Here is a 25991-nt window from a genome sequence, read left to right on the forward strand (position 1 = left end):
TCAGACTATCTCATATGTTAGTGCTTAGCCTGGGAGAACACTGGTGACATGATGAGGTGCTGATCTACCACTTCTGTCACTCTCAGCTTAGGAGGTCCCCTGACCTGTCACGTCCTCACATACCTGACTGTGTTCCTGTTACTTCTGTTGTCACTGGCCCTTCCTTGCTGCCTGTCCTTAGACAAGGCTGGGCAAAGTTGCTCTTGGGTGACAACATCACTCATGTGTTACTAGTTTGTCATCTTATCTTTGGGTGCGGGTAGAGCCAGTGTTCAGATTTTCTCCCAACTCAGGTGTACATGCTATGTAGACCAGAGCTACAGCTTTTAAAGCTGCAGTTCTCTCCACCACCCATGCCGAATGAAGAAAAGTGGTAGAGTGCCTCTCATTTGTATTATGTATTTTCATTTATTAATGCAGGTAAACCAAGAATTTGATTATGTAATAGTACAAGGAGAAATTCAGGGAATTTATACATTTTGGTATTGGATACTTAAAATAAGTTAAATGGTCAAAACCAAATCATGTAATTTCACAGCTCGAATATGGACATGCAATAAGTTTCGTTGTGGGGAGAAGAGACTAGAATCCAGCCTTTGCTCTTGCTCAGATGACTGTTTGCAGAGGAAGGACTGCTGTGCAGACTACAAGAGTGTTTGCCAAGGTAAGCCGAGGATGCCGATCCATTTCACCTCTGTGAGCTCGGTGCCCCCAGAGCTGGTCTAGGCTGCAAAAATTAAAACCAGACAGAGAAGGACTCCATAGAGGACAAAAAACAAAATGTGCTTACTGTGGGAAGAAATGTGGTTTGTGCACTACAGAGGAAGCAAGCTCATAACATAGATATTATAAGAGAGAAGAGAAAGATTAGAATTTCCTGTTTGTCTGTAAGGCAAGGTCTTTTTCAGTCCAATGACCATGTGGCAAGGACTTTTTCAGTCCAATGACCAATGACATACTTGTGGTTTGAGACACCAGATGGAAGATCCAATGGATAAAACATCATGAAAAGTTATTTGGCCCAAATATCAGTTTGTTAAACCAATTTCATTGTTGAAACAACTGGGTCCTGAGTGGTTAAATTACTTATTGAGGAGCCTCAGGAGTCAATGCAAAGTCAAGATTAGACTCCAGATTATTCAACTTCTGATTCCACTCACTTGCCACATTATAAGTGATGTCAATTTCTAAAAACATCACCAATCCTTTTGAACATCTGGTGGGATTTACCAAAATGCACATATACACATAACAAAGAATTGCTTCAAGCTACAAACCCCCTTTTTCATAACACCAAACCCAACTCAGCCAACTAATGTACACTTTCAATATTTTTAGGCATAAAAAGAGTTTAGGTTGAATTCTGATTTTTTTAAATAGGAGGAAAATGTTGAAGTAGAAACATTAACTATATAATCTCTTTAAAGAAAATAGGTTTTGCACTAATAGATGAATCTGTTTTTACATAAAATGTAATTGAAAATTAGTTAAAAAGGGCAATCAGAAAGAAAAATATAATTGTTTGATATTTTGATATAGTATTTGATAGAATGAATATTGTACCATTAAAAGTTCCTCTAAATTTCTAAACACAAATATAGTTTCTAGTTTGCTTATTTCTCTGCCAAGTTCAGTGACCACATTGCCTCTGTGCTCTGTGTTCTCCTTCCTGCCTCCAACTCCAGTTTTGAAAATCTTAATTTTTATCTCAAGACTAGTCCTCAGGTCACGTGGCAAATTTTTCCACTGGGTTCATTGCATAATATCACATAATTTCACAGAAACAAAAGTAATTGTTATCAGCAGGATTGAAATTTACTATTACCACTAATTGGGTGCTTTGCTACTTACTAATTTTAGTTTCTTTTTTAAACAAAAGTGTTTTTCACTCTAAGGATTAACACATTATATTTAAAGATTTTAAATGATTTTTTGCCAAAATTAGATCTTCAGACAATGACCTGATGGGATTTTAATAATTTTTGTGCATGAAACCAAATGCTCAATTTTAAGTTTAGAATTTTAAAAAACTTTGTGATAAATTTCTAACAAACACAGGAGAGAATGGTCTGATGCTTTCCCATACATTCATCACCTCGCTTCAGCAGTGATTAATTCCTGGCCAGTCTTGTCTCATTGACACAGTACAATTTTCATAAAGATAAAAACATGAATCTGATGGGAATGTAAAGTAAACATGTCAAAGATTTATGAACGTGTTAATAAGATAACCAACTGGGGTGTTCAGCTGCTCAGGGGAGTCAAAGAGACGAAGTATATATGAGACTGAAAGAACGTTGGAACAAAATGACTAAAGCTAACTTCTGATGGTACAGAATTGATCTGCATTTCTCTAGGACAATTTAGTTGTTATCAAACAAGAATCAGTTATACTGCTATTAGTTTTCTACCAGTGAACTGCTACCCTTATTGTATTATAAAATGAATAGTAAAGAATAAGCAAGATAATGGTACATACTCCTAGGTAACTGGATAATCCATATATGGGCTTTTAAAGATAATTTCCAGTGTGACATTGAAGTGAAATTTAGTGATCAGTTCTCTTTTTGCTTATTTTCAAGTTTTGGATCTTTTCTTAACAAAGTATACTTTTATTTCCCCCAACCTCTCCCCAAATTTTAGATTATTCTGAAGTAAATTCTAGAGTTAATATAATTTATCCATAAATATTTTCAGTATGCATCTAAAAAACATGAGGACTTGACAAAATTACAATACCATCAACATATCTGAAATATAGTTAAAAATCATTTGTCATCAAATATTCATTGTGTTCAATATTATCTGTTTCATAATATTTATTTAAAAGCTTTTTTGAAGTATGATCCAAATAGACTCCACACATGGCAACTGGCTGATATATTTCAAGTCCTTTAAAAGCAGGTTTGCCCTTCCTCTTTTTTCCGCTAGCAATGTACATTTTAGAGAAATGGGGTCAGTGGTCTTGCAGAGGTTTCCAGTCTGGGTGTGCAGATTGCATCCTCTCTGATAGGTAGTTTGTCATCACCTACTTCCCCTGCAAACTGGTAGTTAGAACCTGAGGACTGTTCAGATTCAGGTACAATTTGTTTATTTTGCAAGTAGATGGGGGCGTTACTTCCAGCAGGAGTCACAGCTTGTCTACTTGTCTGTTTGGGGAGAGATGTTAGCTACTGATGATCATTGCCTAGATCCATGAGGGTTTGCAAATGATGATGTTCATATTCTATCATTTATACTTTATTAATTAACTGGAATGTTCTATAAACAAACATTTATGGAATAAGAATGTTTTAGTTAAGATCTTAAAAATATGTTCAATTTCCCCCAATTTCTATCAATTATTATCATTAGCTGTTTCTTTTTTTTTAAATGCCATCTTTCCTCTTTTTTAGATTGTATAGCTGTATTTGTTAAACTTGTTTTCTTCTAACAGAAAAATATTGTCCTTGAGGGTAAAAAAAATTATTAATAAAAAAACAAAGGAATTGTCCCTTGCCTAGAGCTAAAGGAATCCCATTTGTTTATCTTGGTAAAGATCAGTTTCCTGGCATTCGGTCAGTATAGATTATTGATCTGTGCAAATCGCTCGAGGCACTGAGCTTGCCAATATATAAAATAACATGTAGCACGTTCTGGAAGAATTTTCTCATTGCAGTAACACGAATTATAGTCTGGGAAGATCTTGTGCATCTTCCCAGACTATAGAGAAAGAGAATGTGTGTTTCTCTTTCTTGTCTGTGGTGCAGGGGTCTAAAGATGCTGATCTTGTGCTTTCCAGGAGAAACCCCCTGGGTCAAGGAAAACTGCAGCACACACCTGCCGCCTCAGTGTCCAGAAGGGTGAGTACGATACGGGAAATTTTATTTCTTGTGAACAGATGGCACGTGGGAACGAGAGAAGGAGCTGAGAGGCAGGGTGGAATTTCCTTCACTGTTTATATTCCAAAACAAAAAAAGATCAGATTCCGTATGACTCAAGTTGTTAAATGATTTCTGTTTGCTTTACTGTTTACAAAGCACTTTTATATTAATTTATTATGTTTGTGTCTTTAAAAAATGCCTTCAAAATTGATTGAAGTATTTATATTAACATTTCCAAGGTCCTTTGGTCAACACTGGAATTCAGATCTACATTACCCCACCCAGAATTCTTTTCTGTTAACCTCCTGACATGCCAAACTTATTCTTACCAAGGGAAGGGAAAGAGATTGTCCATGGAAGGCCCCACAGTGAAAGGTGGACATTGAGAAGAGCTGAGGGGGACTTTGTCAGGTGGGCATGGGCGATGAACCTGTGAGGTAACACCCCTCACTCCCACTCCTCCCATGCATCTCCTCCACATGGTTATGATGGCCGCTTCTCCAACTGCCCAGGCCTGGCAACCCGCCCCCCCATCATCTCCCAGGCAGAACGGATTTCCTGTCCTCTGGTTGCCCCTTCTGCCCTTGATCTACTTCACTCTTCTGGCCCAAGCAGTGGAAGGATGTCAGTGGGGTAGAAGAGGGAGAAAGGAATTAGGAAATAGGAAGACTTGGCGGAGGCATTTTAGATAGCTTTATTTCAATTTTTTTTAAATGGGGGTGGATACTGCATTTTTGTACCATGCTACTTCTGTCTAACCCAACCCTCAGATCTAGCTGCCCTCTTCAGCAGCTTCTGGGTGGAAGAGCAACACATTTAGGAAAAAAAAGAGACTTGAGTCTGAGTCCTGGTTTTGTCTGTGGGACTTTGCACTAGTCATTTTTCTGAGCTTCATCTATAAAATTGGAATAATAATCATATAATAAAGTTCAGGTAATTTCATGGGAGAATTGTCAACAAAATAATGTCCAGCCTATAGAAAAGTTTTATAGGTTTTCTTGAGCCAAACGTTTGAGCGTATGCCAGGAAGCAAAATCTCAATGGAGGGGCACAGATGCGGAACAGGCTGGTCCCACACCCACCTGTGGTAGATAAAGATTCAGGAGGGATATCTCCAGAGCAAGAACTCCCAGCCCCACACTGGGCCCCCCAGCCCAGGGTTCCAGTGCCAGGAAGATTACTCCCCACAACTTCTGGCTGCAAAAACCAGTGAAGATTGAGTTGGTAGAAGAAACTTCTGGAGCCCCAAACAGTTCCTCTTAAAGAACCCACACACAGACTCACCGACTCAGACTCATTCCCTCTGGGCTGCAGCTCAGGGGAAGCAGCTTCAGGGGCACCAGTGGCTTGCAGGAGATGGCTGAGGTGTTTGGCATCAAGGCAAGCAGAGGCCATTGTCTCTTTTCTGGGCCCTCCCCTCACAGAGCTCACAGACTGATGCCACGTCTAAGATTCCATCAGCTCGGCTAACACTCTTTGACTTGCCCTGGAGATCCCCAGAGACTCTGCCCCACCCAGATTACCAGCCCACCCAAGCTGCTTTTCCATGTGAACAAACAAGTACCAGCTGACCTCAGTGAGCCCCAGGCCCAGAAATAGTAGTCTAGATTTACAGCCTGGCTTCACCTGGATGTCTCCAAGCCCAGCACAAGTAGTAGCCATCTCAGATGGCTTTATAACTCAGGCAGGGTGGCCCTAGGCAAAACACAGGTGGAGGCTGACCTTGGCCTGCACCCAGGAAACTCCAGTGCCAATGCACTCAGTGGATGGCTACAGACCATGTTGGAGTACCAACACCCTTCCCCTGCACAGCTGATCCTCCACAGAGGGTGGAAGTTGGTGGCAAGTGGTCACAGCCAATCCCTGTAGCTGACTGGCTTGGATAAACCCCTCCCATTGATCTGCCAACAACAATCAAGCCTCCCCTACAAGAGGAAGGTGTACTCAGTCTACATGAAGGGCGCACCTTGAGTACCGTGCTTGGGTGATAGGGGAGGCTGTGCCATTGGACCCTACAGGACACCTACTATCTTGGGCCACACTGCCAAGACACGGAGTCAAAGCAGCTCTACTTAATACATAGAAACAAACACAGGGAGGCTGCCAAAATGAGGAGACAAAGAAACATGGCCCAGATGAAAGGACAGATCAAAACTCCAGAAAGAGCTAAATGAAATGGAGATAAGCAATCCATCAGATGCAGAGTTCAAAACACTAGGCATAAAGATGCTCAAGGAACTTAGTGAGGATATTAACAGCATAAAAATGACCCAGTCATAAATGAAGGATACACTAATTGAAGTCAAGAACAATTTAGAGGGGAAAAAAAAGCAGACTGGATGAAGCTGAGATTCAAATCAATGTTATGGAACACAAGGAAACAAAAAATAGCCAATCAGAACAAGAAGAAAAGAGAATGCAAGAAAAAAACAAGGATAGTATAAGCAGCCTGTGGGACGACTTTACGCAATCCAATATTTGCTTCAAAGGGGTGCCAGAAGGAGAAGAGAAAGAGCAAGAAATTGCAAGTCTATTTGAAGAAATAATGAAAGAAAATTTCCCTAATTTGGTGAAGGAAATAGACATGCAAGTCCAGGAAGCACAGAGAGTCCAAAACTAGGTGGATGCAAAGAGGCTCACCCAAGACACATCATAATTAAAGTGCCAAAGGTTAAAGATAAAGAGAGGGGGGTGTAGGAGAAAGGGTGAGAGGTGAGGGGATTAAGAAGTACAAATAAGTAGTTATAGAAAGCCATGGGGGGGGTGCTGAGTGGAGGGGAACAAAGGGGGAAAAATCAGGACAACTGTAATAGCATAATCAATACAACATAATTTTAAAAGTGTGTTTGTGTATGAAATACAAGAAAATTTTAAAGTAAAAAATATTGAATTAAAGAAAAGACTGTCTGGATCTAATGCAAAAGTTATCTTCTATCATTTTAACTTAAATACTGGCCTAAGAAAAGATTGCAATGCTCTTGAGGTTAACATTAATATCTTGAGATATTAGAATAATCAAAATGTAGAACTTTAGAATAATAAAAACACTTCATAAACTACCATTTTAAAATTTCATATCATAATTATATACAAAAGACAGTAGACTACTTGCAACTTTTATAATTTTTATAATTTTTGAGTTTGAGCATTGCATTCAGTAATCATTACTTTTGTCTCCCAGCCAAAGCCAGGACCATGAGAGGTCTACAATGTAGACCTCGTTTCTGGTCAGGGTTTGTTAATGCTGACAGGGTTTGCTTGCGTGTTGGCAACCTCTCTTACAAAACTACATTTTCTTAGCTCCATGTAATCTACCATTGTAAAATACCAAATATATTTGAGGTAATGCAATGTATCCATGCCAATGAGCTATGTTGTAATGATGTCAAAGTATTGGATGAGTGGGTTGGGATCAAGTTTTGAGAGGTTAGGTAACTACTTAAGGTTAAATAATAGTAAAGAATGAAGCTGAGAATTGAACTTAAGTTTTTCTGAGGCCAACAGCCTTCCCTTTTCTTTATAGCACACTTCCTTGTCGTAAACTTTCCAGGCCAGAGAAATTTCAGACATGGTGTACCTGGGTGTCATAGACAGACGATGCCAAGGACTAAGTAGAAATAAAGAAAGTTAGCCAAACTTATTTAAACTCAAGAGGGCAAAGGGTAGTAGATGTCATAGTTGAAAGGCCCAGATAATTATATAAGACTTACGTTTTTTAAAAAATGTCCATTTTATTAGATTGCTAAAATACTGGAAGTACTGATTGTTAAGGGAAATAACCATTTTAAAAAATAGAAAGGAAAACTTGACCTAAAACTAATTTTTCTTAGAATTTTTTTTTAATTTAGAGAATTGTGAGTAGTATAGACAAGTGTGTGTATATATATATACACAATATATAATTTTTTACGATCAAAATAATGAACTAACTTTTTGTTTTCATTTTTAGATTTGACCTGCCACCAGTTATTTTGTTTTCCATGGATGGATTTAGAGCTGAGTATTTACAGACATGGAGTACTCTGATGCCTAACATTGATAAAATGAGTAAGTCTTCTACAACTGGAGGCATGCAAATGATGATGACACCTAGTTAGTCAATCTCTAGATGGTGCACTTGTCTTTCTGGCCTCTAATGTTGGTGTATCATCTTAGCCTTGTCCTCTCAAGATGCTGATGACTTTACTACATGATATCTATTTTCATACTTGTTGTTTCCTCCTTTCTTATCTGTAGCATTTTCATCTCTTTTTTTAATTTTGATTTGTTTTGTATTTGAATATATCTTCTGCTCTAAGGAAACTTCTTCTGTTTCCTTATCTTCTGTTTACGTATATTGTCTCAACAGTGGCATTTGTCAGGCCTGGGTTCTGGGTCTTGGCACGGTGGATATGACCAGCAAAGACAGGCTCCTGAAGAAGCCTGCATAGACTGGACAGAGCCCGTGCATACCAGTACTCCAGTAGGTGGATAGTCCAGTATCTATGTCCAATTCTGGAATCAAAGTATCTGGAACCTGGCTCCACCATTTACGAGCTGTGAGACCATGGGCAAGTTTGTCTCACCTATTGGTGCCCTTGTCTCTTCATCTATAAAACGGCCACTTGCTACCTGATAGAAAGACTGTGAGACTATATACATAGTGTACACTGGATGATTTATAATTATTTTATTATCATCTTTATTATGATAGTTTACTTCTTTGTTAGGGCACTTGGCCTGCATACAATTTTATAAAGTTAGTAATAAAAAGCAATTGAGTACCAAGGACACGGAACTAAGTTTTAGAGTGTTGGCTCCAGAGGCCATACTTTTCACTGCTCTTCAATTCCTGTCTTTCTTTTCCCTTCTATAAGCCTCCCTTCCCCTCTTTTTTTCACTTTTAAAATCCTCAAGTTTTTATGACAGTTTTACTGGTTTCCTGTTTTTATTTTTCTTCAAATTAAGAAATTGGATATAAGAAAGCTCTGACCCTGAGTTACTCTTTCTAGGCCTCAGTTTCCTCATTTGTAAAATGAGGAATTAGATCTAATGATTTCTGTTGCTAATTCCAGCTCTAAAATTTATAATTGTAGACACATACACTTCTACCCCTATAACACAAGGTGTTTTGTCTCTTTAGCTTCTCACTCTCTGAGACGGATCTTTAGCAAAAAGATTTAGGGTTTGGGGCTCTGATAGAACTGGCTCAAAATTCAAGACTGGTCACATATTACTGAGTTACTTTAGCCTGGAAAGTTAACTAATACTTCTCAATTTCTATTTTCTTATCTGGATTTCCCTTAATGATCTAGATATCAAATTCTGTGTCCAAAAGGGAATTTAACTAGCCAAGCTGAATTGAGCCCCTTTGAAGTGGAATTATTTGATTTTCTCATGCCACTGACAATTAGAAATAAGGCCAATGAAATGCTGGGTCATTCAGAGCTTTGCACTAAGATCTAAAATATTTTTTTAAGTCGTCCAGACAACATCATGTGTGCATACATCACTCATTAGGTATACCAAGGCAAAACGTACTGTCAGTTTCTTAGAGGCCCAATTACGAGTAGATTAGGACCTCCCCAGAATGGTAGGCTTGAGATGAGGTATGTGACAGCAGGCATCCCTTTAAGGAAGTTTAGAATCCCTTCTCTAGTGTCCCATTAAGCTGCCTGGATCAGGCTGGGCTACAGTGGTTGTGTTACAGAGCAGAGGGGGGGGGGTGGTTCACGATAAATTATTACAGAAAAGATTCCCCCTTTCTGTCTCTGGAGGTTCCTTCCCCCACGCCCACCTGCTAGGTTCGCAATGCCCGCCGCCAGAGGAAAGACGTCTCTCAATGCCAGAGACTGGTGAAAAGGAAAGGAATTGTTTATTTAAAAGTTACACAAATTTAGAATAATGACCTAATGTCTTCAATAAGATACTAAAGTCCTTTAGAATACCCACAGATGCACAGTCCTTCCCTCTCCCTGTGCCCAGTCCGGGGTACCGTGTCTCAGGAAAAGAAGTAGAAGTCCGTGATTCAGGCTCCCGGCACCATCAGCTGTGTGGCTGTTGCAATCTCCAGTTAATCCAAAGCCATGCGGCACCTTCTCATGGCCCACCAGCAAGAGTCCTCTCTCCCCTTTCTCTATGGCTGCAAAGTCTCTCCTGCTGCCTAAGCTGCGTGGCAAGAAGAAGCACTCCAAAACCTCATGGTCCTCTTCCTTTCCCTCAGAACCGCGTGGTCCTTTTCCCCACTTCAGAACCTCGTGGTTCTCCTCTTTTACTTCAGAACCACATGGACCTTTATCTATCTACTTGCTTCAGAACCTCGTGGTTCTACTCTTTCCTTCAGAGCCGCATGGTCTCCTCCCCATTTACTTTGGAGCCGCGTGGTCTCCTCCTTCTCCCCCAAAACCTTGTGGTCCTCCCTACTACTTTGGAGCCGCGTGGTCTCCTCCTTCTCCCCCAAAACCTTGTGGTCCTCCCTACTACTTTGGAGCCGCGTGGTCTCTTCTTTACTTCAGAGCCGCATGGTCTCTTCTTTCTCTATGGCTGCCGGGCCTAGGTTTAAATCCCAGTGCCCATCTTCCTTTGCAGCCCCATTTCCGACTCCTCCTACAGTCAGTTACACCTGCCAGCATCCACGTATTCTTCCAGCTTTTCTGAGCTGCCATAGTAAGTCTGGGCAGGTGTGGCCCCATGGCATGGAGCCAATCATCTCCAAGCTCTCACGAAGGCCCTGTAACCAGGGGGAGTTGCTTCCCAGTCCCACCTTGGGTGGAAGTCACTCCCATCTCCCTGGCTCAAAGCAGGGCCACAGCTATTTAACATATCCATGAAACCAGTTAAAGGTTATAGATATGTTAAATGACCATGCCAGGGGTTAGCTGCAAAGCTCTTGCTACCCAAAACAGCTCTGAATGGCCCTGTTCCATGTGTCCCATCCCCCTTGGCTCAGGCCTGTGGGGGTGAAGACATCCTACAAACATTTTTCTAATATTTCCTGGACACCCCGAGTCCTGGACCCCATTATAAATCCCTTCCTGGGGCCCTCCTCTTGGCTGCACCCTGCTTCAGTTGTAGAAACTGAGCATGAAGTAATAGCACAGCTCAGTGAGTCAGATCTGTTGCTATGCAGGGCCTTTTGTGGTTCCATAAAAATTTTTGAAATATTTGTTCTAGTTCTGTGAAATACGACATTGGAATCTTGATAGGAGTTGCACTGAAAATATAGATTGCTTTGGGTAGAATGGATGCTTTAATGATGTTAATTCTTCCTATCCATGAATAAGGTAAATGCTTCCTTCATTGATCATCTTTTCTTTTATATGTAGGTCATTTTTATGCTTTCGGAAAAGTAACTATTCAAGTCTTAGCCCATTTTTAAAAAAAGATTTTATTTATTTATTTCGAGAGAGAGGAGAAGGGAAGGAAAAAGAGAGGGAGAGAAACAGCAATGTGTGGTTGCCTCTTGTGTGCCCCCTACTGGGGACCTGGCCCACAACCCAGGCATGTGCCCTGACTGGGAATAGAACCAGTAACCCTTTGGTTCATAGGCCCGTGCTCACTCCACTTAGCTACACTAGCCAGGGCTGATAAACTTTTAAAAATGCATTAAAAGGTGTATAGTAAAAAACAACCAACCAACCAAAAAAAAAAAAACCTTTTTCTTGATCTTCCTAGTTTTTCTCTGGAGAAACAACCACTCTCATTCATGTATTATGCCCTTCCAGAATTATTCTATTCACTTGTAATTTAGATCCCTAACATCTGGAAGAAACAATGGTAGACCTTGTTTTCTGTGAGTTGTTCTCTAATAGCTCTAGTTCAAAGGCAGATGATCCGAAATGGTAGTGTGAGTCTGCAGATAGTCAGCAGGGCTGTGTTGTGTGAGACTTTTGATTAAGGAGATGTCATGTTTTCACATTGCTAGTAGCTAGTTTATATTTTGTTTAATGCTCTGTGCCTTTAGGCATTTAAGAATTTGACTGTGTCACTCATGGCTCAAGGAAATAAAAACAGAAACTAACTTTATCTCTCTGTTTATTGTTTGATTTTTTCCCACTTCTTTTACTTATATAAGTGGATTATTTTTTATTTCATTTCTTTATGTGATTTCTTAACAATATTAACTGTGTCTTGATTGGGGGCAAGATTTATTTATTGGCAGTATTAACTAAAAAAAAGAAGGAAAACGTATTTTAATTTTGTTTTGTTTTGTTTTGTTTGAAAACGTATTTTAATCTTTAATTAGACTTTATGCATCAGTTCCTAGAGCAGGCCTTGGACTTATGTACATCAGAACCACTTGGGGTGTTTGTTAAAAATGTAGATTTTTTTTGAACTCCCTTTTCCTTACTTGTCACCCAACCCCTCATCCCACCAGTCCTATTTGATAGACTTGATATAGATCCCAAGAAGGTTCTGAAGGGAGAAATTCCTGAATCATAATGAAAACACGGAACTAGAGGCTGGGAAGGAGAGTAACTCCAAATGTATTTGAGAAAACATTCGTTATTTCAAACTGTAACGTTTGTTGCTTCCTGGACAACAATCATTTTCACTCTTTGTTTCAACCTAAATAGAATCTGTAATGGTGAGGCTTTTGTTTAGAGTTCGAGTGGGCGGGATTAGCATGAGAAACTTCCTCTGCTCCACTGCTGCCTAGGAAACAGCACTGGCTTAATGGTTCTGACTTCCTTGAAACAAGGCTACTGTGCAGGCCGAAAACGACACGTGGACAACCCAACGAACGCCACACTTTGTGGAAAATGGATTACAGGAAACTTCACTCATCTAAGGAAACCGCTGAAAATAATAAACAGCAAAGTTAGCTCCCTTTGCGAACATTACTACATGACAGGGCTTATGCGTTTATACCAGTCCGGTTCCTTCTTAGTTACCTCGTAGTTGTGATGGCTTCTGTTATATTGGATACTTTACATATAAGAACTATTAGCTGAGATGCAAATGTTATGTGAAAACTCTAATGTAATGACCTGGGTCGGAAAGAGGGGGGCAACAAAAGCAAACAACGCCTACTGGATAGTTCAGGGTATGTTAGCTCAGGGGCTAGCAGGCTGTAGCCATCCATGGGCCAAATCCAGCCTACTCTGCTCGTTTTTGTATGACTTGCTAAATGCTAAGAATTGTTTTACATTCTTAAATAGTTAGGAAAAAAGAAGAGGATACTTTTTGATACATAAAAAATTATGTGAAGTTTAAATTTGAAAAACTGTAAGTAAAGTTTTATTGGAACACAGCCGTGCTTGTCTGTTTATGTATTGTCCAGGGATGCTTTGGGTTTTGGGAGCAGAGTGTGAGCTGTTGCAACAGAGATCGCAGGGACTTGCAGAGCCTAACGTATTGACTATCTGGCTCTCTCTGGAAAAATTACTTTGCAGACCCTTAACTTAGTTCACTCTTCTCCTAAAAACTGACATTCCTTAGAATCGAGGAATTGTAGGTGTCAGAATTTTAACCTCTTTTCATCTTCAATCCACTCTTTAGTCAGTTTTCTATTTCTCTGGGAAACTTTTATGTTCAGATTTTTAGTTATCCAAACAACTTTGGAGGCAGTAAAGGCTTTAATTTCTCACTATACTTTGTTGCAGAAACATGTGGACTTCATTCAAAGTACCTGAGACCTGTCTATCCAACCAAGACCTTTCCAAATCATTACACCATTGTCACGGTAAGTACTTGACTCAGTGAAAGAGTGACAGACACAGACAGGCAACTGACCATGCCACCAGACACGCTTAGGCAGGCACACATTTTACCAGCACATGTGGTGATAGTTCATGGCTTAATTCAGGCTGGGAGGTGTCAGTGTATGGCCCATCCAGTGCTGGGAGTGACAGCAATGAATGATGTCCAGGCATTAGATTAATTCACCTTTGTCATAGGCCATTATGAAGTCTTTGTTTCATAAATGAACTGTTGCTGGCTATTTCTCTTTAGATTAAGCAAGTAAAGCAAATAAATTCTCCTTAATGTATGAAAAGACATAAGTGAAATGATCAAAATGGACCCAAAGGAAAATTCAGTTACGTAACCTTTGTAGATTTAGAACAGTTCTTAAGGAGGCCTCTGCCTCAGCCTTTATTGCCAAAGCCCCAACTGTGTCTTTATTACTTTGCATTTGGTCTTTTATTGTTGTAGAACAGTAACTATAACTTATTTAAATTTTAACCCTTAAGTAATTATATATGTATAAGTGTGTGTATAGGTATATCTATACACACACTTACACATATATGTATTTGCAGATTCTATATTTGTAGATTTACCTACTTGCTAAGGTTTATTTGCGACCCCAAAGCCAATACCTGTGATACGGTCACAGTCATTTGAGAACATTCACGGAGCAGAAAAACTTGGAGTTGCTGGGCTCACATGTCCCCAGCCGAGGGCTAACAAGGGGCACTCTGCCTTCTTGTTTGCGCTCTTATACGGTAAATGAGGTTTTCACAGTCCATTGTCTATTAAGTGCTGTGTTTTCTGTTTGTGCTGTTTGCGGAGATTTTGCTGTTTAAAATGTCCTTCAAGTGTAGTGCTGAAATGCTGTCTAGGGTTCTAAGAATAAGAAGGCTGTGATTCATCTTACAAGGAAAACATGTATTGCACAAGCTTCTTTCAGGCATGAGTTATCGTGAGCCAACAATATATATTAAATAATGTGTCTTTAAATGGAAATACACATAAAATAAGATTATGTATTGATGAGTAGGCAGAGCTGTTGTGACCAGAGGGTCCCAGGCACCTAACCCTGTGTCTCCCTGAGGGCGATGGTAGAGGCATGTGGTGGGGGCAACAACTTTATAGAACATAACTACCATGATAACAAGAGCTGACTGTGTGTACATGAAAACATGAATATGCATACATAAGAGGTAATACATACACATGTGTGTATAGAAGGGAAGATAGATGGAGACCTGGCAGACTCCCTTTTACTGTGCTGGTAACACATCTGAACCCATTTAGCCAGGAAATTTGATACTTAAATGTTTCTATGTAGTAAATTTCTTGATGTTATTGCTGATATAACCAGTGCCTAATCCTTATTATAATATAGGAAACCTCAGTTAACAAGGTTATTAATCACAAAGGGTTATTTTAACACCATCAGCACACGCCATCCGCCTCATATTCATTAGCTGCCGTGGGCCGTGGTGGACCTGGATACACACGCACACATATATTTGGGTTCGGATTCAGGGGTTTTATATCGAAATGTGTATGGCATCCTTCCAAGATGTGTTGTAGATCCATGCTATTTCAGTTTAATGTTTTAGTAATGTATTCTTTTACCTTAAACCCTTTTTAAAAAAAATTATTATTTTAGGGCTTATATCCAGAATCACATGGCATCATTGACAATAATATGTACGATGTAAACCTCAACAAGAATTTTTCACTTTCGTCGGTGGAGAAAAATAACCCAGCTTGGTGGCAAGGGCAGCCGGTACGTAGCATTCCGCTTGTGGCGCCAAAGTAATGGCATTTCCCATTGTGGCGGTGGGTCCCTCTTTTCTCTCTGCCCTGAGTTTTTCATTATCTCTCTAATTCTAAGGACTGGGGGTAGGAAGGTATTTAACCACTATTTGTAATCTTGAAATATTTATGATTGTTCAACTAAATGACCTGTTGAATGTTGGATGTATTATAAACATAGCAATCTGGAAATTACTTGGAAAGATTTCTGTTATTTTTTCCTTATTCTGTTTTATAATTTTTTAAAGGGAAAGAGAAGCTATTATTTACCAAGTTGAAAAAAAATGATCTTCTTTCTTACCACCTTACTACAATTTTTATTTTTCAGGTGGATTCCTGGATAATTATATTTTTTAGCTGCTGTAAAGATAAATTTTTAAAAGTGAAATATATTTTAATACTTAAAGAAATTCTGAAACTGTTAATATCATTTATTTTCTAATAAGTGGCACCATTTCTGCCCAAACTGATTATTCTCTTGGCTTCCACTTTAATTTCCCCTCCTTATAGGTCTGGCTGACAGCAATGTATCAAGGCTTGAAAGCTGGTGCCTACTTTTGGCCAGGATCAGATGTGGCTATAAATGGCTCCTTTCCTACCATCTACACACCTTACAACAGGTAGTAAAGCACTTACTACCCCCACCGAGATATGACCCCATCTCGACAAGAATGATTAGGACTTTTTTCTTTTTTGGTTTTCATCTTGATGGTAATTCTATTCTTCCTGTTTCGGGGCCCAAACTCTTGAAGTCATCATTGATTCCTCCTCTTGCACCCCTCATCCATCTTTCAGCACGTGCTTGTAGCTCTAATTCCAAGTATGTGCTGAGAACTTTTTATTCCTTCCAGCATTAATATCTGTTTGAGCTATCATCTTTTGCCTGAATGACTTTGGTCACCTCTTCATACGTCTCCCTGCTTCTATATTTGTCCCCTATATTCTCAATCTACCAGCCTGAATAATTCCTTAAAAAAAAAAAAAACAGAAAAAAAACCCCCAGGTCTGATTATAACAGTCCTTTGCATCCAAAACTTCAATGGCCCCTGTTTCACTCTGAGTAAAAGCCTGCAAGGCCCTACGTGGTATGATCCCCTTTGTCCCCCATCCTGCCTCTTGGGCCTCCTCTCTCACTACTTCCCTGGGCATCCACTCTTCATGCTGACCTTTTCAGTGGGCCAAATTCTCCAGACTTGCTTCTGCTGCTGGGCGTCTGAGCTGCTGTTCCCTCTGTCTGAGATAATCTCACTCCTTGCATCTGTGTAGCCTCTTCCCTCACCTCCTTTGGGCCATTGCTCTAAAATAACCTTCTCAATTTTGTCTTAGCCTGTTCACACTAAGATTTTAAATTCCAAACCACCCCACCCCACTTTCTCAGAATCTCTTTCTCTGCTCATCTCTCTCTTTTTAATAATATTTTATGTTTAATATATTATATAATTTATATATTAGATTTATTATTTATTACTTGTCTTTCAAGAGAATATAATCTCTAGGTAGAAAAGCATTCTTGTTTGCTCACTGATAAATTCTGTTCAAAATGAACAAATAGTGTTTGGCACTAGAAGCTTCATATATAAGTGCACAAATGAATAAAATAAATAAACTAGACAAATTACATGAGTAGATAATAATGATTGTTTTTTTATTTTAGTTGGGGAAAATTTGAAGGAGACAAAGATGAGAAGGAAAAAAACTATATTTAATTTATAATGAGGCAAGTGTATCTCTATACGAGTGTTAAAATCAGGAATCCCTTTAAGTAATACTGAACTCTTTTCAGTATTTTGGCCATATTTAAACACAGAATGGATATCTGAAAATATCCACCTGCCTTTCTGAGTAAGAATCTAATGGAAATATTTTTGATTTGATTAATTTAACAAAATGATCTATTGTACTTTTTAGGAACGTCCCATATGAACAGAGGATCTTCACTTTGTTAGAATGGCTGGACCTGCCCAAAGCTGAAAGGTAACGTCAAAGAAATGCAGGCACAGTGAGCGATTTGTGGGCATAAAATGGAATTATTTCTTTACATGAAATGACCATTTGGGACAAAGAAACTTGACATTTCCTCTTAATTGGTACTTTTTACAAATTATTCCTGAGTGCAGTTGACTTTTTGCTCTTGAGCACTTGGTTGCCACTATGGGGTGAGAGAGACAGAACAGAGGCCAGTGTCACAGAACCAGGTATGGGTTGAGAGCAGAGCTGAGATTAGATCTGAGACTCAGGGGTCAGGACCGACTCCAGGAGCCCGTGGCACCAAAGCAAGGTCATGGCAGCAGGCCGGAGTCAGAGCACCCTGGAAGAGACCGCCAGGTCAACAGTGTGTCAGAAACCAGACACTTAAAGGCAAAACTGGAGCAGTAGAACAGAGCCAGCCAAAAGTAAGAAACTCAGAAATGTAAAGGGCCGAGGCACGCCAAGAGAGGACCGAATGGCAAGAACAAGACGATTTTTGTTACTGAGTCAGACCGGCCCTGACACTTACTTAACTGCCATTTGGAGACTGTCCCTGCTGGGGCCAAGAGGAACCTCTGGGCCTGGATGAATAGGAGGAGGCCAAGGACAAAGAGAAGGAACTGCCACAAAGTTCTAGATTTACAAACTTCCCAAATCCAACCTATAGGTTTATTCCAAGTCAACAATGTCTTTCTCTGTTTCAATTTTACCCCTAGACCCAGTTTTTATACACTATATGTGGAACAGCCTGATTCTTCAGGACATAAATTTGGACCAGTTAGTGCCCAAGTAAGTTTTTTTTTAATGTACAAATATCAAATCATCCAGCCTTAACCCATAAAATTAAATGATATTACTGTAATTTCATGTCATGAAAACATCAAAGCTAGATACTGCATGTGTCTATCCAATGCGTTAATGTAGCCCTTTTCACATTAAGTCACCTGCAAGTTCATTGTGGGGTACCCAGCTGTCTGTTCTCCCGCTCAGCTTCATTTATAAGCTCCTTGTAATTTGACTTAACATGTTATTGCCTCAGGCAGAGTTATTCCCCTCCTGAACTCCCATTATAGTTGAAGGAGACTTTTTAACATTAGTTTCTTCATTATCTAAACCATTCTGTTATGGTTTTACTATAGAAAAACAGTTCTTCAAGGTTAATTAAAAAAAAAAAGTCTCTCTTCTAAAACCCACTGATGTAAAGCTTCGAAGGCCCTCATGACTATGGCATTTCCCCATCCCATGGGAACTCACTTAACAATTACCCTCAGTTATCCTCAACTGGAACACAAGCATATTTATTCTGGCAGCATGACTGGCTATTTATCAGAAATGCCTTTTCTTTTCCTTTCCATTAAACCAAAATGATTTCTAAATAAAGCCTGGCTCATTCTTGCCACCTTAACCCTTCAGTGTTTGTCCAATACTGCTCTAAACTATAGCACAGAATTTAACACTTAATCAGGTTATTCTGACAGTGAATGGCTCACTCATATGAGTGTCCAATGTTTTGGTGTCTTTGGGCCACACATTAAATACACAAACACTAGCAAAAACTGATGAGCAAAAAAAAGGTTTTAAGTAATTTACAGTTTGTGTTGAATTGCATTCATAGCCATCCTGGGCCGCATGTGGCCCGTGGGCTGCAGGTTGGACGTCCTAATGCATATTCACAATTTCCTCTTTCCCATTTTAATTGTTACCCATATTTGTTATGATTAATCCCTTGACAGAGTATGCTATAATCTGCATTTGTCTGCCCACTATAGTTGACTTAATATCAGGCACCATATCTTTTTCTCTTAATCAATGCTCTAGTTTAGCACCCAAATAAATTTTAAGTGTATTTACGGAAAGTGCTGCAAAGGAAAAGATCAGGGTGCCCAGAGAGGACTTTGAGTAGATTCTAAACTTCTTGGGTTGGAAGAGGGCTGGGGCTGGTTAGAAAGTTCTCCTCTGAGAGACAAAAAGAAAAAAGTTCACAAGCAGCCTCATCAAGGGTGGAGCTGAGCACATTAAAGGATCACACAGAATGAACAAAGGGACAGACAGATGCAAGGACAGATGGCTAGACAAGTAGACACCATGGCAATGGGAAGAATAATAACAGCAGCTAACCCCGCTGGGCTAGAGCTGGGTTGGCTGGAGAGTTCACGTTCAGGAAGGTGTGCCGTCTGTGGAGTGTGTACTCTGTGACGACTCTGTGCTTAGGGAGCCTGTGATGAGTTCGGTTGCCCAGTCCCTCCGCCATAGGAGCACACGCTTTCCTGGGGAGGCAGGCAGGAAAGCCCAGGTCATTTCACAACTGTGGGGAGTCCAACAGTAACAGAATGCCCAGGTGCTGGGAGAGGACAGAGTTGAGGGGCCCTTGGTGTACTAGGGAGTGAGTAGGGTGACTCTGTGAAAGGGGACATAATTATGCCATGACAACCGATGGAAACTGACTCTCGCCGGCGAACCGGAGTGTATGGTGAACCCTAAGAATGAGGGTCAGGAAAACATCTTGGAGTTTGATACATTTAGCAGTACATAAAGGTAGTTTCAGTTCAAGTGCTGCTCTGTCCTTTATTAGTGGTGGAGCCACGAACATATCACTGAACTTCTTTAAACTTCCAATTTCCTGGCCTCTACAACTGGAAGTTCCACAAGGACCACCCATGAATGTTTGCTGTGAGGATTTCATGAAATAACGCACTAAAGTTCCTAACAGAAATTGGCTAGTAGAATTCCTCAAAAAAAGAGAAAAAGGGCCATCATTGTTATAATAGTACTAAGAAAGATTATAAACATTTCCCCCTCCTAATGGAGGCTAGTATACCTTCTTATCCACTGAAAAAAATTTAAAAAGTGATGCCAGTTAAAATTTATTCATTTAAAACTAAAGTCAGTTCAATGTACTATACTGATAAAATGTAGAAAAATTTAAAGCCACAAAAGGATATTGACAATGAAACAAAAATAAACTCCAACTCACTATTCAGAGACAACCAAGGTTAATAATATATACCTTAACATATTTCCTTTCCGTTTTCTGCTCATGTGTGCTTACTAAAAAATGCTAAATATATGTAAAAACAAAGTCAGGATTATGCGATATCTATCAGTGTATATATAGTTTGGTTTTACTTTTCTATGTTTGACATTGTATTGTGAGCCTTTTCTTATGCCATTGTTCTTTTAAAAGTACTTTTTAAAGGCTGTCAAGTGTGCCTTCTCAAAGGTGTGGCAAAACTTTGTTTTTGTATTTAAATTCTAAATAAATATTGTGATGAATGTCTTTGTATGTAAATTGTACTCTAAGTGTTTATTTAGGACGAGTGCCCAGAAGCAGAATTACTAAGTTACTGGACGTGCTCCTTTTAACTTTCTGGTTACTCATGCTCTTGTTGTCACATGGCCCTGCAGAAGGTCGTACGCATTTTAGTCCCCAGAGAAATTTCGGTGGATTCCCCTCCCCAACATTGGGCACTATCATGAAAACCTCTGCAACTAAGTAATGTTTGTTGAGGTTGAACATTTTTCTCAGATATTTACTGGACAGTAGTTTATCTTTGTTTGTAGGAAGATGCCACATTTTGCCTTGTATAAGGCACATTTTTCTGCCCAAATTTTTGAGGGAAAAATAAGGCTATGCATTATACGTGGGTAGTGCCTGAAATACCTTGTATCTGTGCTTGTATTTTATAATTATTCATTACATAAAATTTCTTGTACCATAATATGTTCAAAAATAAATGCTAAAGTTCCTTTATAATACAAAAAAGTATCTATAAATAAATAAAAATTGAATTAAAAAATTAAAACATAAGACATTTTTCCTAAAAGATTAGGCCAAAAATGCGGGTGGGCACTGCATGGGAGTGCATTGTACGTGGCAAAACACAGTGCTTCAATGTCTTGTCTACAGAAATTTAGAGAAGTGGTATTTGGTAAAGCTTTCTGATGTCCTATTTAAAGTACCAGCAATTTCAGAGAAGAAAATATGTTTAATTTTTACTTGATTAGATAATGATTTGGTTAGTTAAACCTTAATTCATGAAGACCATCTTAACTTCAATTTTTTTCCATAGGTAATTCAAGCCTTACAGTTGGTCGATAATGCCTTTGGAATGTTGATGGAAGGTCTAAAACAGCGGAACTTAGACAACTGTGTCAATATAATCCTTCTGGCTGACCATGGTATGCTTCAAAATATTGCGTTTTTATCATTGATTACCTGTTACAAAAAGACTAGTGATGTCTTTAAAGTCCATACTTGTAGACCTGGATGCTGTCAAATAAGCAAAGAATGAGTTTTGGGTAGGCAGTGATGAAAAGAGGAGTAGCCCTTAAATTTCTAGTTTAATTATTCTAACATTCACTCTGAAAATCCATACATACACTGTGGTAAGAATGAAGTTGTTCATACTTCATGGATGTAGTTAGATTGTTATTTAATCATTAAAGGTGTTTTTGGGGGGCTACCTGTCAGTGGGTGATTCTTTCATATAGACTGGCTACTGTTACTATACTGGCTAATTTTGCTATGCCCTGCAGATTTCTTTTTTAAGTTATGTGAGTAGAGTTCTATAAAGTCTCTGCTACTTCACATTCATCTACTTGAGGTTAACTCTTCATTTCAGTTAACCTGAGCGTTAAATGACAAAGAATAGCCCTGACCCATGTGGCTTGGTTAGGAGTCATCCCACAAACCAAAAGGTCATCGGTTTGATTCCTGGTCAGGACACATACCTGGGCTGCAGGCTCAGTCCCCAGTCAGGGTGTGCGTGCAAGGCAGCCAATCAATGTTTCTCTTCCTCTCTTTCTCCCTCCCTTCCTCTCTCTCTAAAAAAAAAGACAAGGAACAGCTGCCACACCCTCTGCCACCTCACACAATTTTAAAGTACTCATTCAACAAATATTTTTTAAGGGCTTACTTAATACCGAGTACTTTACTAATAATGGTGTGTTTGAAAGTACAGAAAGCAGAAACAAACTTTTTCTAAATGGGATGGTCAAAATCATCTTCTCTAGGAGGATATTTGGTGTGTTCCGAGGGCTGTGAAGGAACCAGGTATGGGGCAAGAAGAGGAAAGGAGCATGTTTGTAGAACTTTTGTTCATATTTTAGAATGTCAAGGTAATATGAAACATAGTGATTTATTTAAAATGTATAAAAAGATTCCCTAACATTTGGCCTATTGTTTTAAAATTTAAAAGATATTTCAATGTATATTGTGTTCAAAGAAATTATAAAAGATAATCATAAACAGAGAAGATAAAATATTAATAATTAAAATTTAGACGTAGTTTGAAGAATCTTCAAATAAAGTGGCTTAACTACCACATTGTTTTTAGAGCACATGATTCTTAGATAAATTAAATAGTACACTTATAAAAAGTAAATACTTCTAGCCCTTATTCTCTTCATGTATTGTTTCATAAAAATGCATGTTATTTTTTTTTATTTTAAGATCTATCATGTTACCTTAGGTTCAAGTCAGATATAAAATCTAACTCACTTCCTATAGAGCATTTTCTCCGAAATTACCTTAATTGACCCACATGGAGCAAAGTGATCCGTTCATAGTTTCTGTCTAGTGTTCTCTTCTTATAAACATGACCTTCTCCTCCACTGCCAGGATTTCAGGGTCTGCCGTTCAGAGTAAAGTAATCTGGTAATTGTACAGGTTCTCAGGAAACTTGGTTTGGAATCTGTAACCTAAAAAGTCTTCTGTTTGACAGGATTGAAGACAACTAATTGTTAACATCTTTATACTTTCAGCGACTAATATATATATATTATATGTACTACATATAATATAATTACATATATATATATTTTAATTTCAGGAATGGCTCAGACTTATTGTGACCAGGTGGAATATATGACCGATTACTTTCCCCAAGTAAACTTCTACATGTTTCAAGGGCCTGCCCCCCGAATCAGGGCTCGTAATATACCTGATGAATTTTACAGCTGTAAGTATGAAGATGCCCATCTAGGAAAAAAGAAAAAGGTAAAACTGAGAGTGAATCACCCTAGCCCCCTCCTCTGGAGATGTAGGGATTACTAGGCCCTCTCTTTGGATTTCTTGGGAAGAACAGACAGAAGTAAATGAGAAAATCCCATGTGTAAGTTCAGTCAGCGGATAAAGGCCATGGTAAAACCTAATATTGTTGGGTGAAAATATATTCTACTCCATTCTTAAATGCTAAAATACTTCTTTGCTTGAAATAATTTTTTATTTAATTTTACCAAATTATAATTATTATTAATGTATATGTCAAATTCACCTGAGTTGTTTACATTGTTGCAGTTGTCAAGTGCCAATTGTAATGCGGTTTATATTTTTTCTTTTAAAACAGTTAATTCTGAGGAAATTGTTAGGAACCTCAGTGTAAGTATACTGTCTCCTGACACATCTATTTAAGTTAATGTAATGTTCTTAATCTGGGTCTCAAGAAATTTATATTCTATATTTATGAGTATAAGCCACATGTAATTTATTTTTTAAACCTTCTGTCATATGCATATCAGTTGCTTTTTTTTTTTTTCAATCAGTTGCTTTGATCTTAGTTGTTTTCATTCTGGAGTTGATGCCACCACAGGAAATTCATCTGGGGTTAAATGTGGCACTGACTCCTGGTTTTCACTGAATGGGCTCAGGTTTCATTCAAAGCGGCCGTGCTAATGAGCTTCAGGCAGGTCACCTTTCATATTTTGTGTGTGTGTGACTTTACATCAGAACACAAAGTCTGACAGATCTTTTTGTACAGGTCAGAAAAATCGTCTTTCCCTTCCAAGTATAATTGCAACTGTTTTTTTTGTTGTTGTTCTTCCCACACCCCAGATTGTAAGAGAATGAGCAAGACAAACTCCAGACAGCTTAAATCAATCTGAATTTTTTAAGGTGGAGTTCACTACACCTAGAAAGACCTGAAACTAGTCTTGTGTGGTAGTTTTAATAGTTCTATATTTAAATCATCTTCATAAATAAATATCTATATATCAATTAGCCTAGCTACTATATTCATGACTTTACCATTGCTTAGGATGGGACTAGATTATTTATTTATTTTATTTTTTATTTTTTAAACATTTTATTTATTTATTTTTAGAGAAAGGAGAAAGGGAAGGAGAAAGAGAGGGAGAGAAACAGCAAGGTGTGGTTGCCTCTTGAGTGCCCCCTACTGGGGATCTGGCCTGCAACCCAGTCATGTGCCCTGAATGGGAAAAGAACCAGAGACCCTTTGGTTCGCAGGCCCATGCTCAATCCACTGAGCTACACCAGCCAGGTTTAGATATTTTTAAAGTATAGGTGATATGCAATTATAGTAAAAATCGTTAGGATGAAATGTGAATGATTAAGGATATGCTTAGTGAAGAATAAACTTACTATAACCTGGGACCCAGTGCAAGTTTGGAGTAGGAATGACCACTAGAGAAGAAATCCTGAGTGTTAAGCAGTCCTTTTTTCTTTTACACTTTCTAATAATCTGATTTTGAGTAAGAATGCTAGGCTATCTCACCCCCTACTGGTGAAGGTTATACATGCAGTGTGTTCATCCTGATTGGATGGGTAGTTGAGATATTTTCAATTGTGGATTCTCTGAATCCATGCACTGTTTTCCCTTTTATCCCTCACCTCACGATCTATATTGCTGAAGTCCTGGTAACACGAGGAAGGGAAAAATCTCAAATAATCCCCCTGGTACAGGGGGTCGGTTGCCATGGGCTTTGGAAATCCATTATGTGGCATCACAGATGTGGACTGGGCCTAGAGCTACAGAGCCCCCCACATGGACCGCTATTACACCAAGTAGTCCATTATTCCTGGGAAAATATTGCCTGTAGTAGCACAATATTCCCAGTGCTGCTGTTCTCGGGCCTACTTGGAGCTAGGATTGGACAAACATAACCAAATACAGACTGGCAACTCAAGTACATTCCTCAGCGTTCTGGCTGCACGACAGACAACAGTATCAAGTTCTTCCTTAGGATAAAATAACCAAAATTTAATCTCAACTCTAGTGTTTTCGTATCAAATTCTCAAACACAAACAGTAATCATGTACTTTTTCAGGGGTGAGGAGTGTAGCTCAACTGTTCCCTGGATTTACTGTCTACATAATCATCCAGATAGGAAAGTATGGCTTGTCAAATGACACTGGCTTAAGAAGGAAGTAATGATAAATAATAAAATAGTAGAAAAATAAGCCTAGAAATGACAGCCAACTAAGTAAGAAAAAAATAGGCAGAAATATCTGTGCAATAAATATTTTTCTCTTCCCCCTTTCATTCTACAACATACTTTGTTTTCCTACTTTCTATAATATATTTCTTTAACAGTGACACAGACTTCAAATATTTATGATATTATTGATGATTACAATAAATGAGAAATCAGGGTATTGCAAAAAATTACTTCCCCATGTCTGTGTAAGAAATGTCCAAACCTATAGAGAATGCATACGGATCTATTGGAGCCCAAACTGACAATTGACAAAAAGCAAAATCTCAAATGCTTGGAGAAGGACAGTGTTGGCAGCTTCTCTCAGACATTTGAAATTAAGAAGGAAAGTAGGGAAGATTACAGGAGGATGGGGGGAAAGCAAGGCAGGAATTGGATTAGGATAGTTAGCAAGGTTATGTGCTCTCTTGAGGATGATTTTGTTTATTCAAAAGGTGTGTTAATGTAGATGCACAAGAA

The 25991-nt window shown here is 38.8% G+C and overlaps 1 protein-coding gene across 1 annotated transcript in view; it reads left to right on the forward strand.

Annotated features, from left to right (window-relative positions):
* Positions 1–25991, forward strand: part of ENPP3 (ectonucleotide pyrophosphatase/phosphodiesterase 3) — a 67878-nt gene that overhangs the window by 9869 nt on the left and 32018 nt on the right. The window contains exons 4-14 of the mRNA XM_024551877.4: positions 539–664; positions 3782–3842; positions 7813–7910; positions 13448–13527; positions 15184–15303; positions 15843–15952; positions 17241–17306; positions 18017–18089; positions 21371–21479; positions 23132–23260; positions 23648–23679. Of these exons, the coding sequence (XP_024407645.2) occupies positions 539–664; positions 3782–3842; positions 7813–7910; positions 13448–13527; positions 15184–15303; positions 15843–15952; positions 17241–17306; positions 18017–18089; positions 21371–21479; positions 23132–23260; positions 23648–23679 (1004 nt within the window). The remainder of the gene's footprint in view (positions 1–538; positions 665–3781; positions 3843–7812; positions 7911–13447; positions 13528–15183; positions 15304–15842; positions 15953–17240; positions 17307–18016; positions 18090–21370; positions 21480–23131; positions 23261–23647; positions 23680–25991) is intronic.

The sequence above is a fragment of the Desmodus rotundus genome, chromosome 11, assembly GCF_022682495.2.
Source record: "Desmodus rotundus isolate HL8 chromosome 11, HLdesRot8A.1, whole genome shotgun sequence".
Taxonomy (NCBI): Eukaryota; Metazoa; Chordata; class Mammalia; order Chiroptera; family Phyllostomidae; genus Desmodus; species Desmodus rotundus.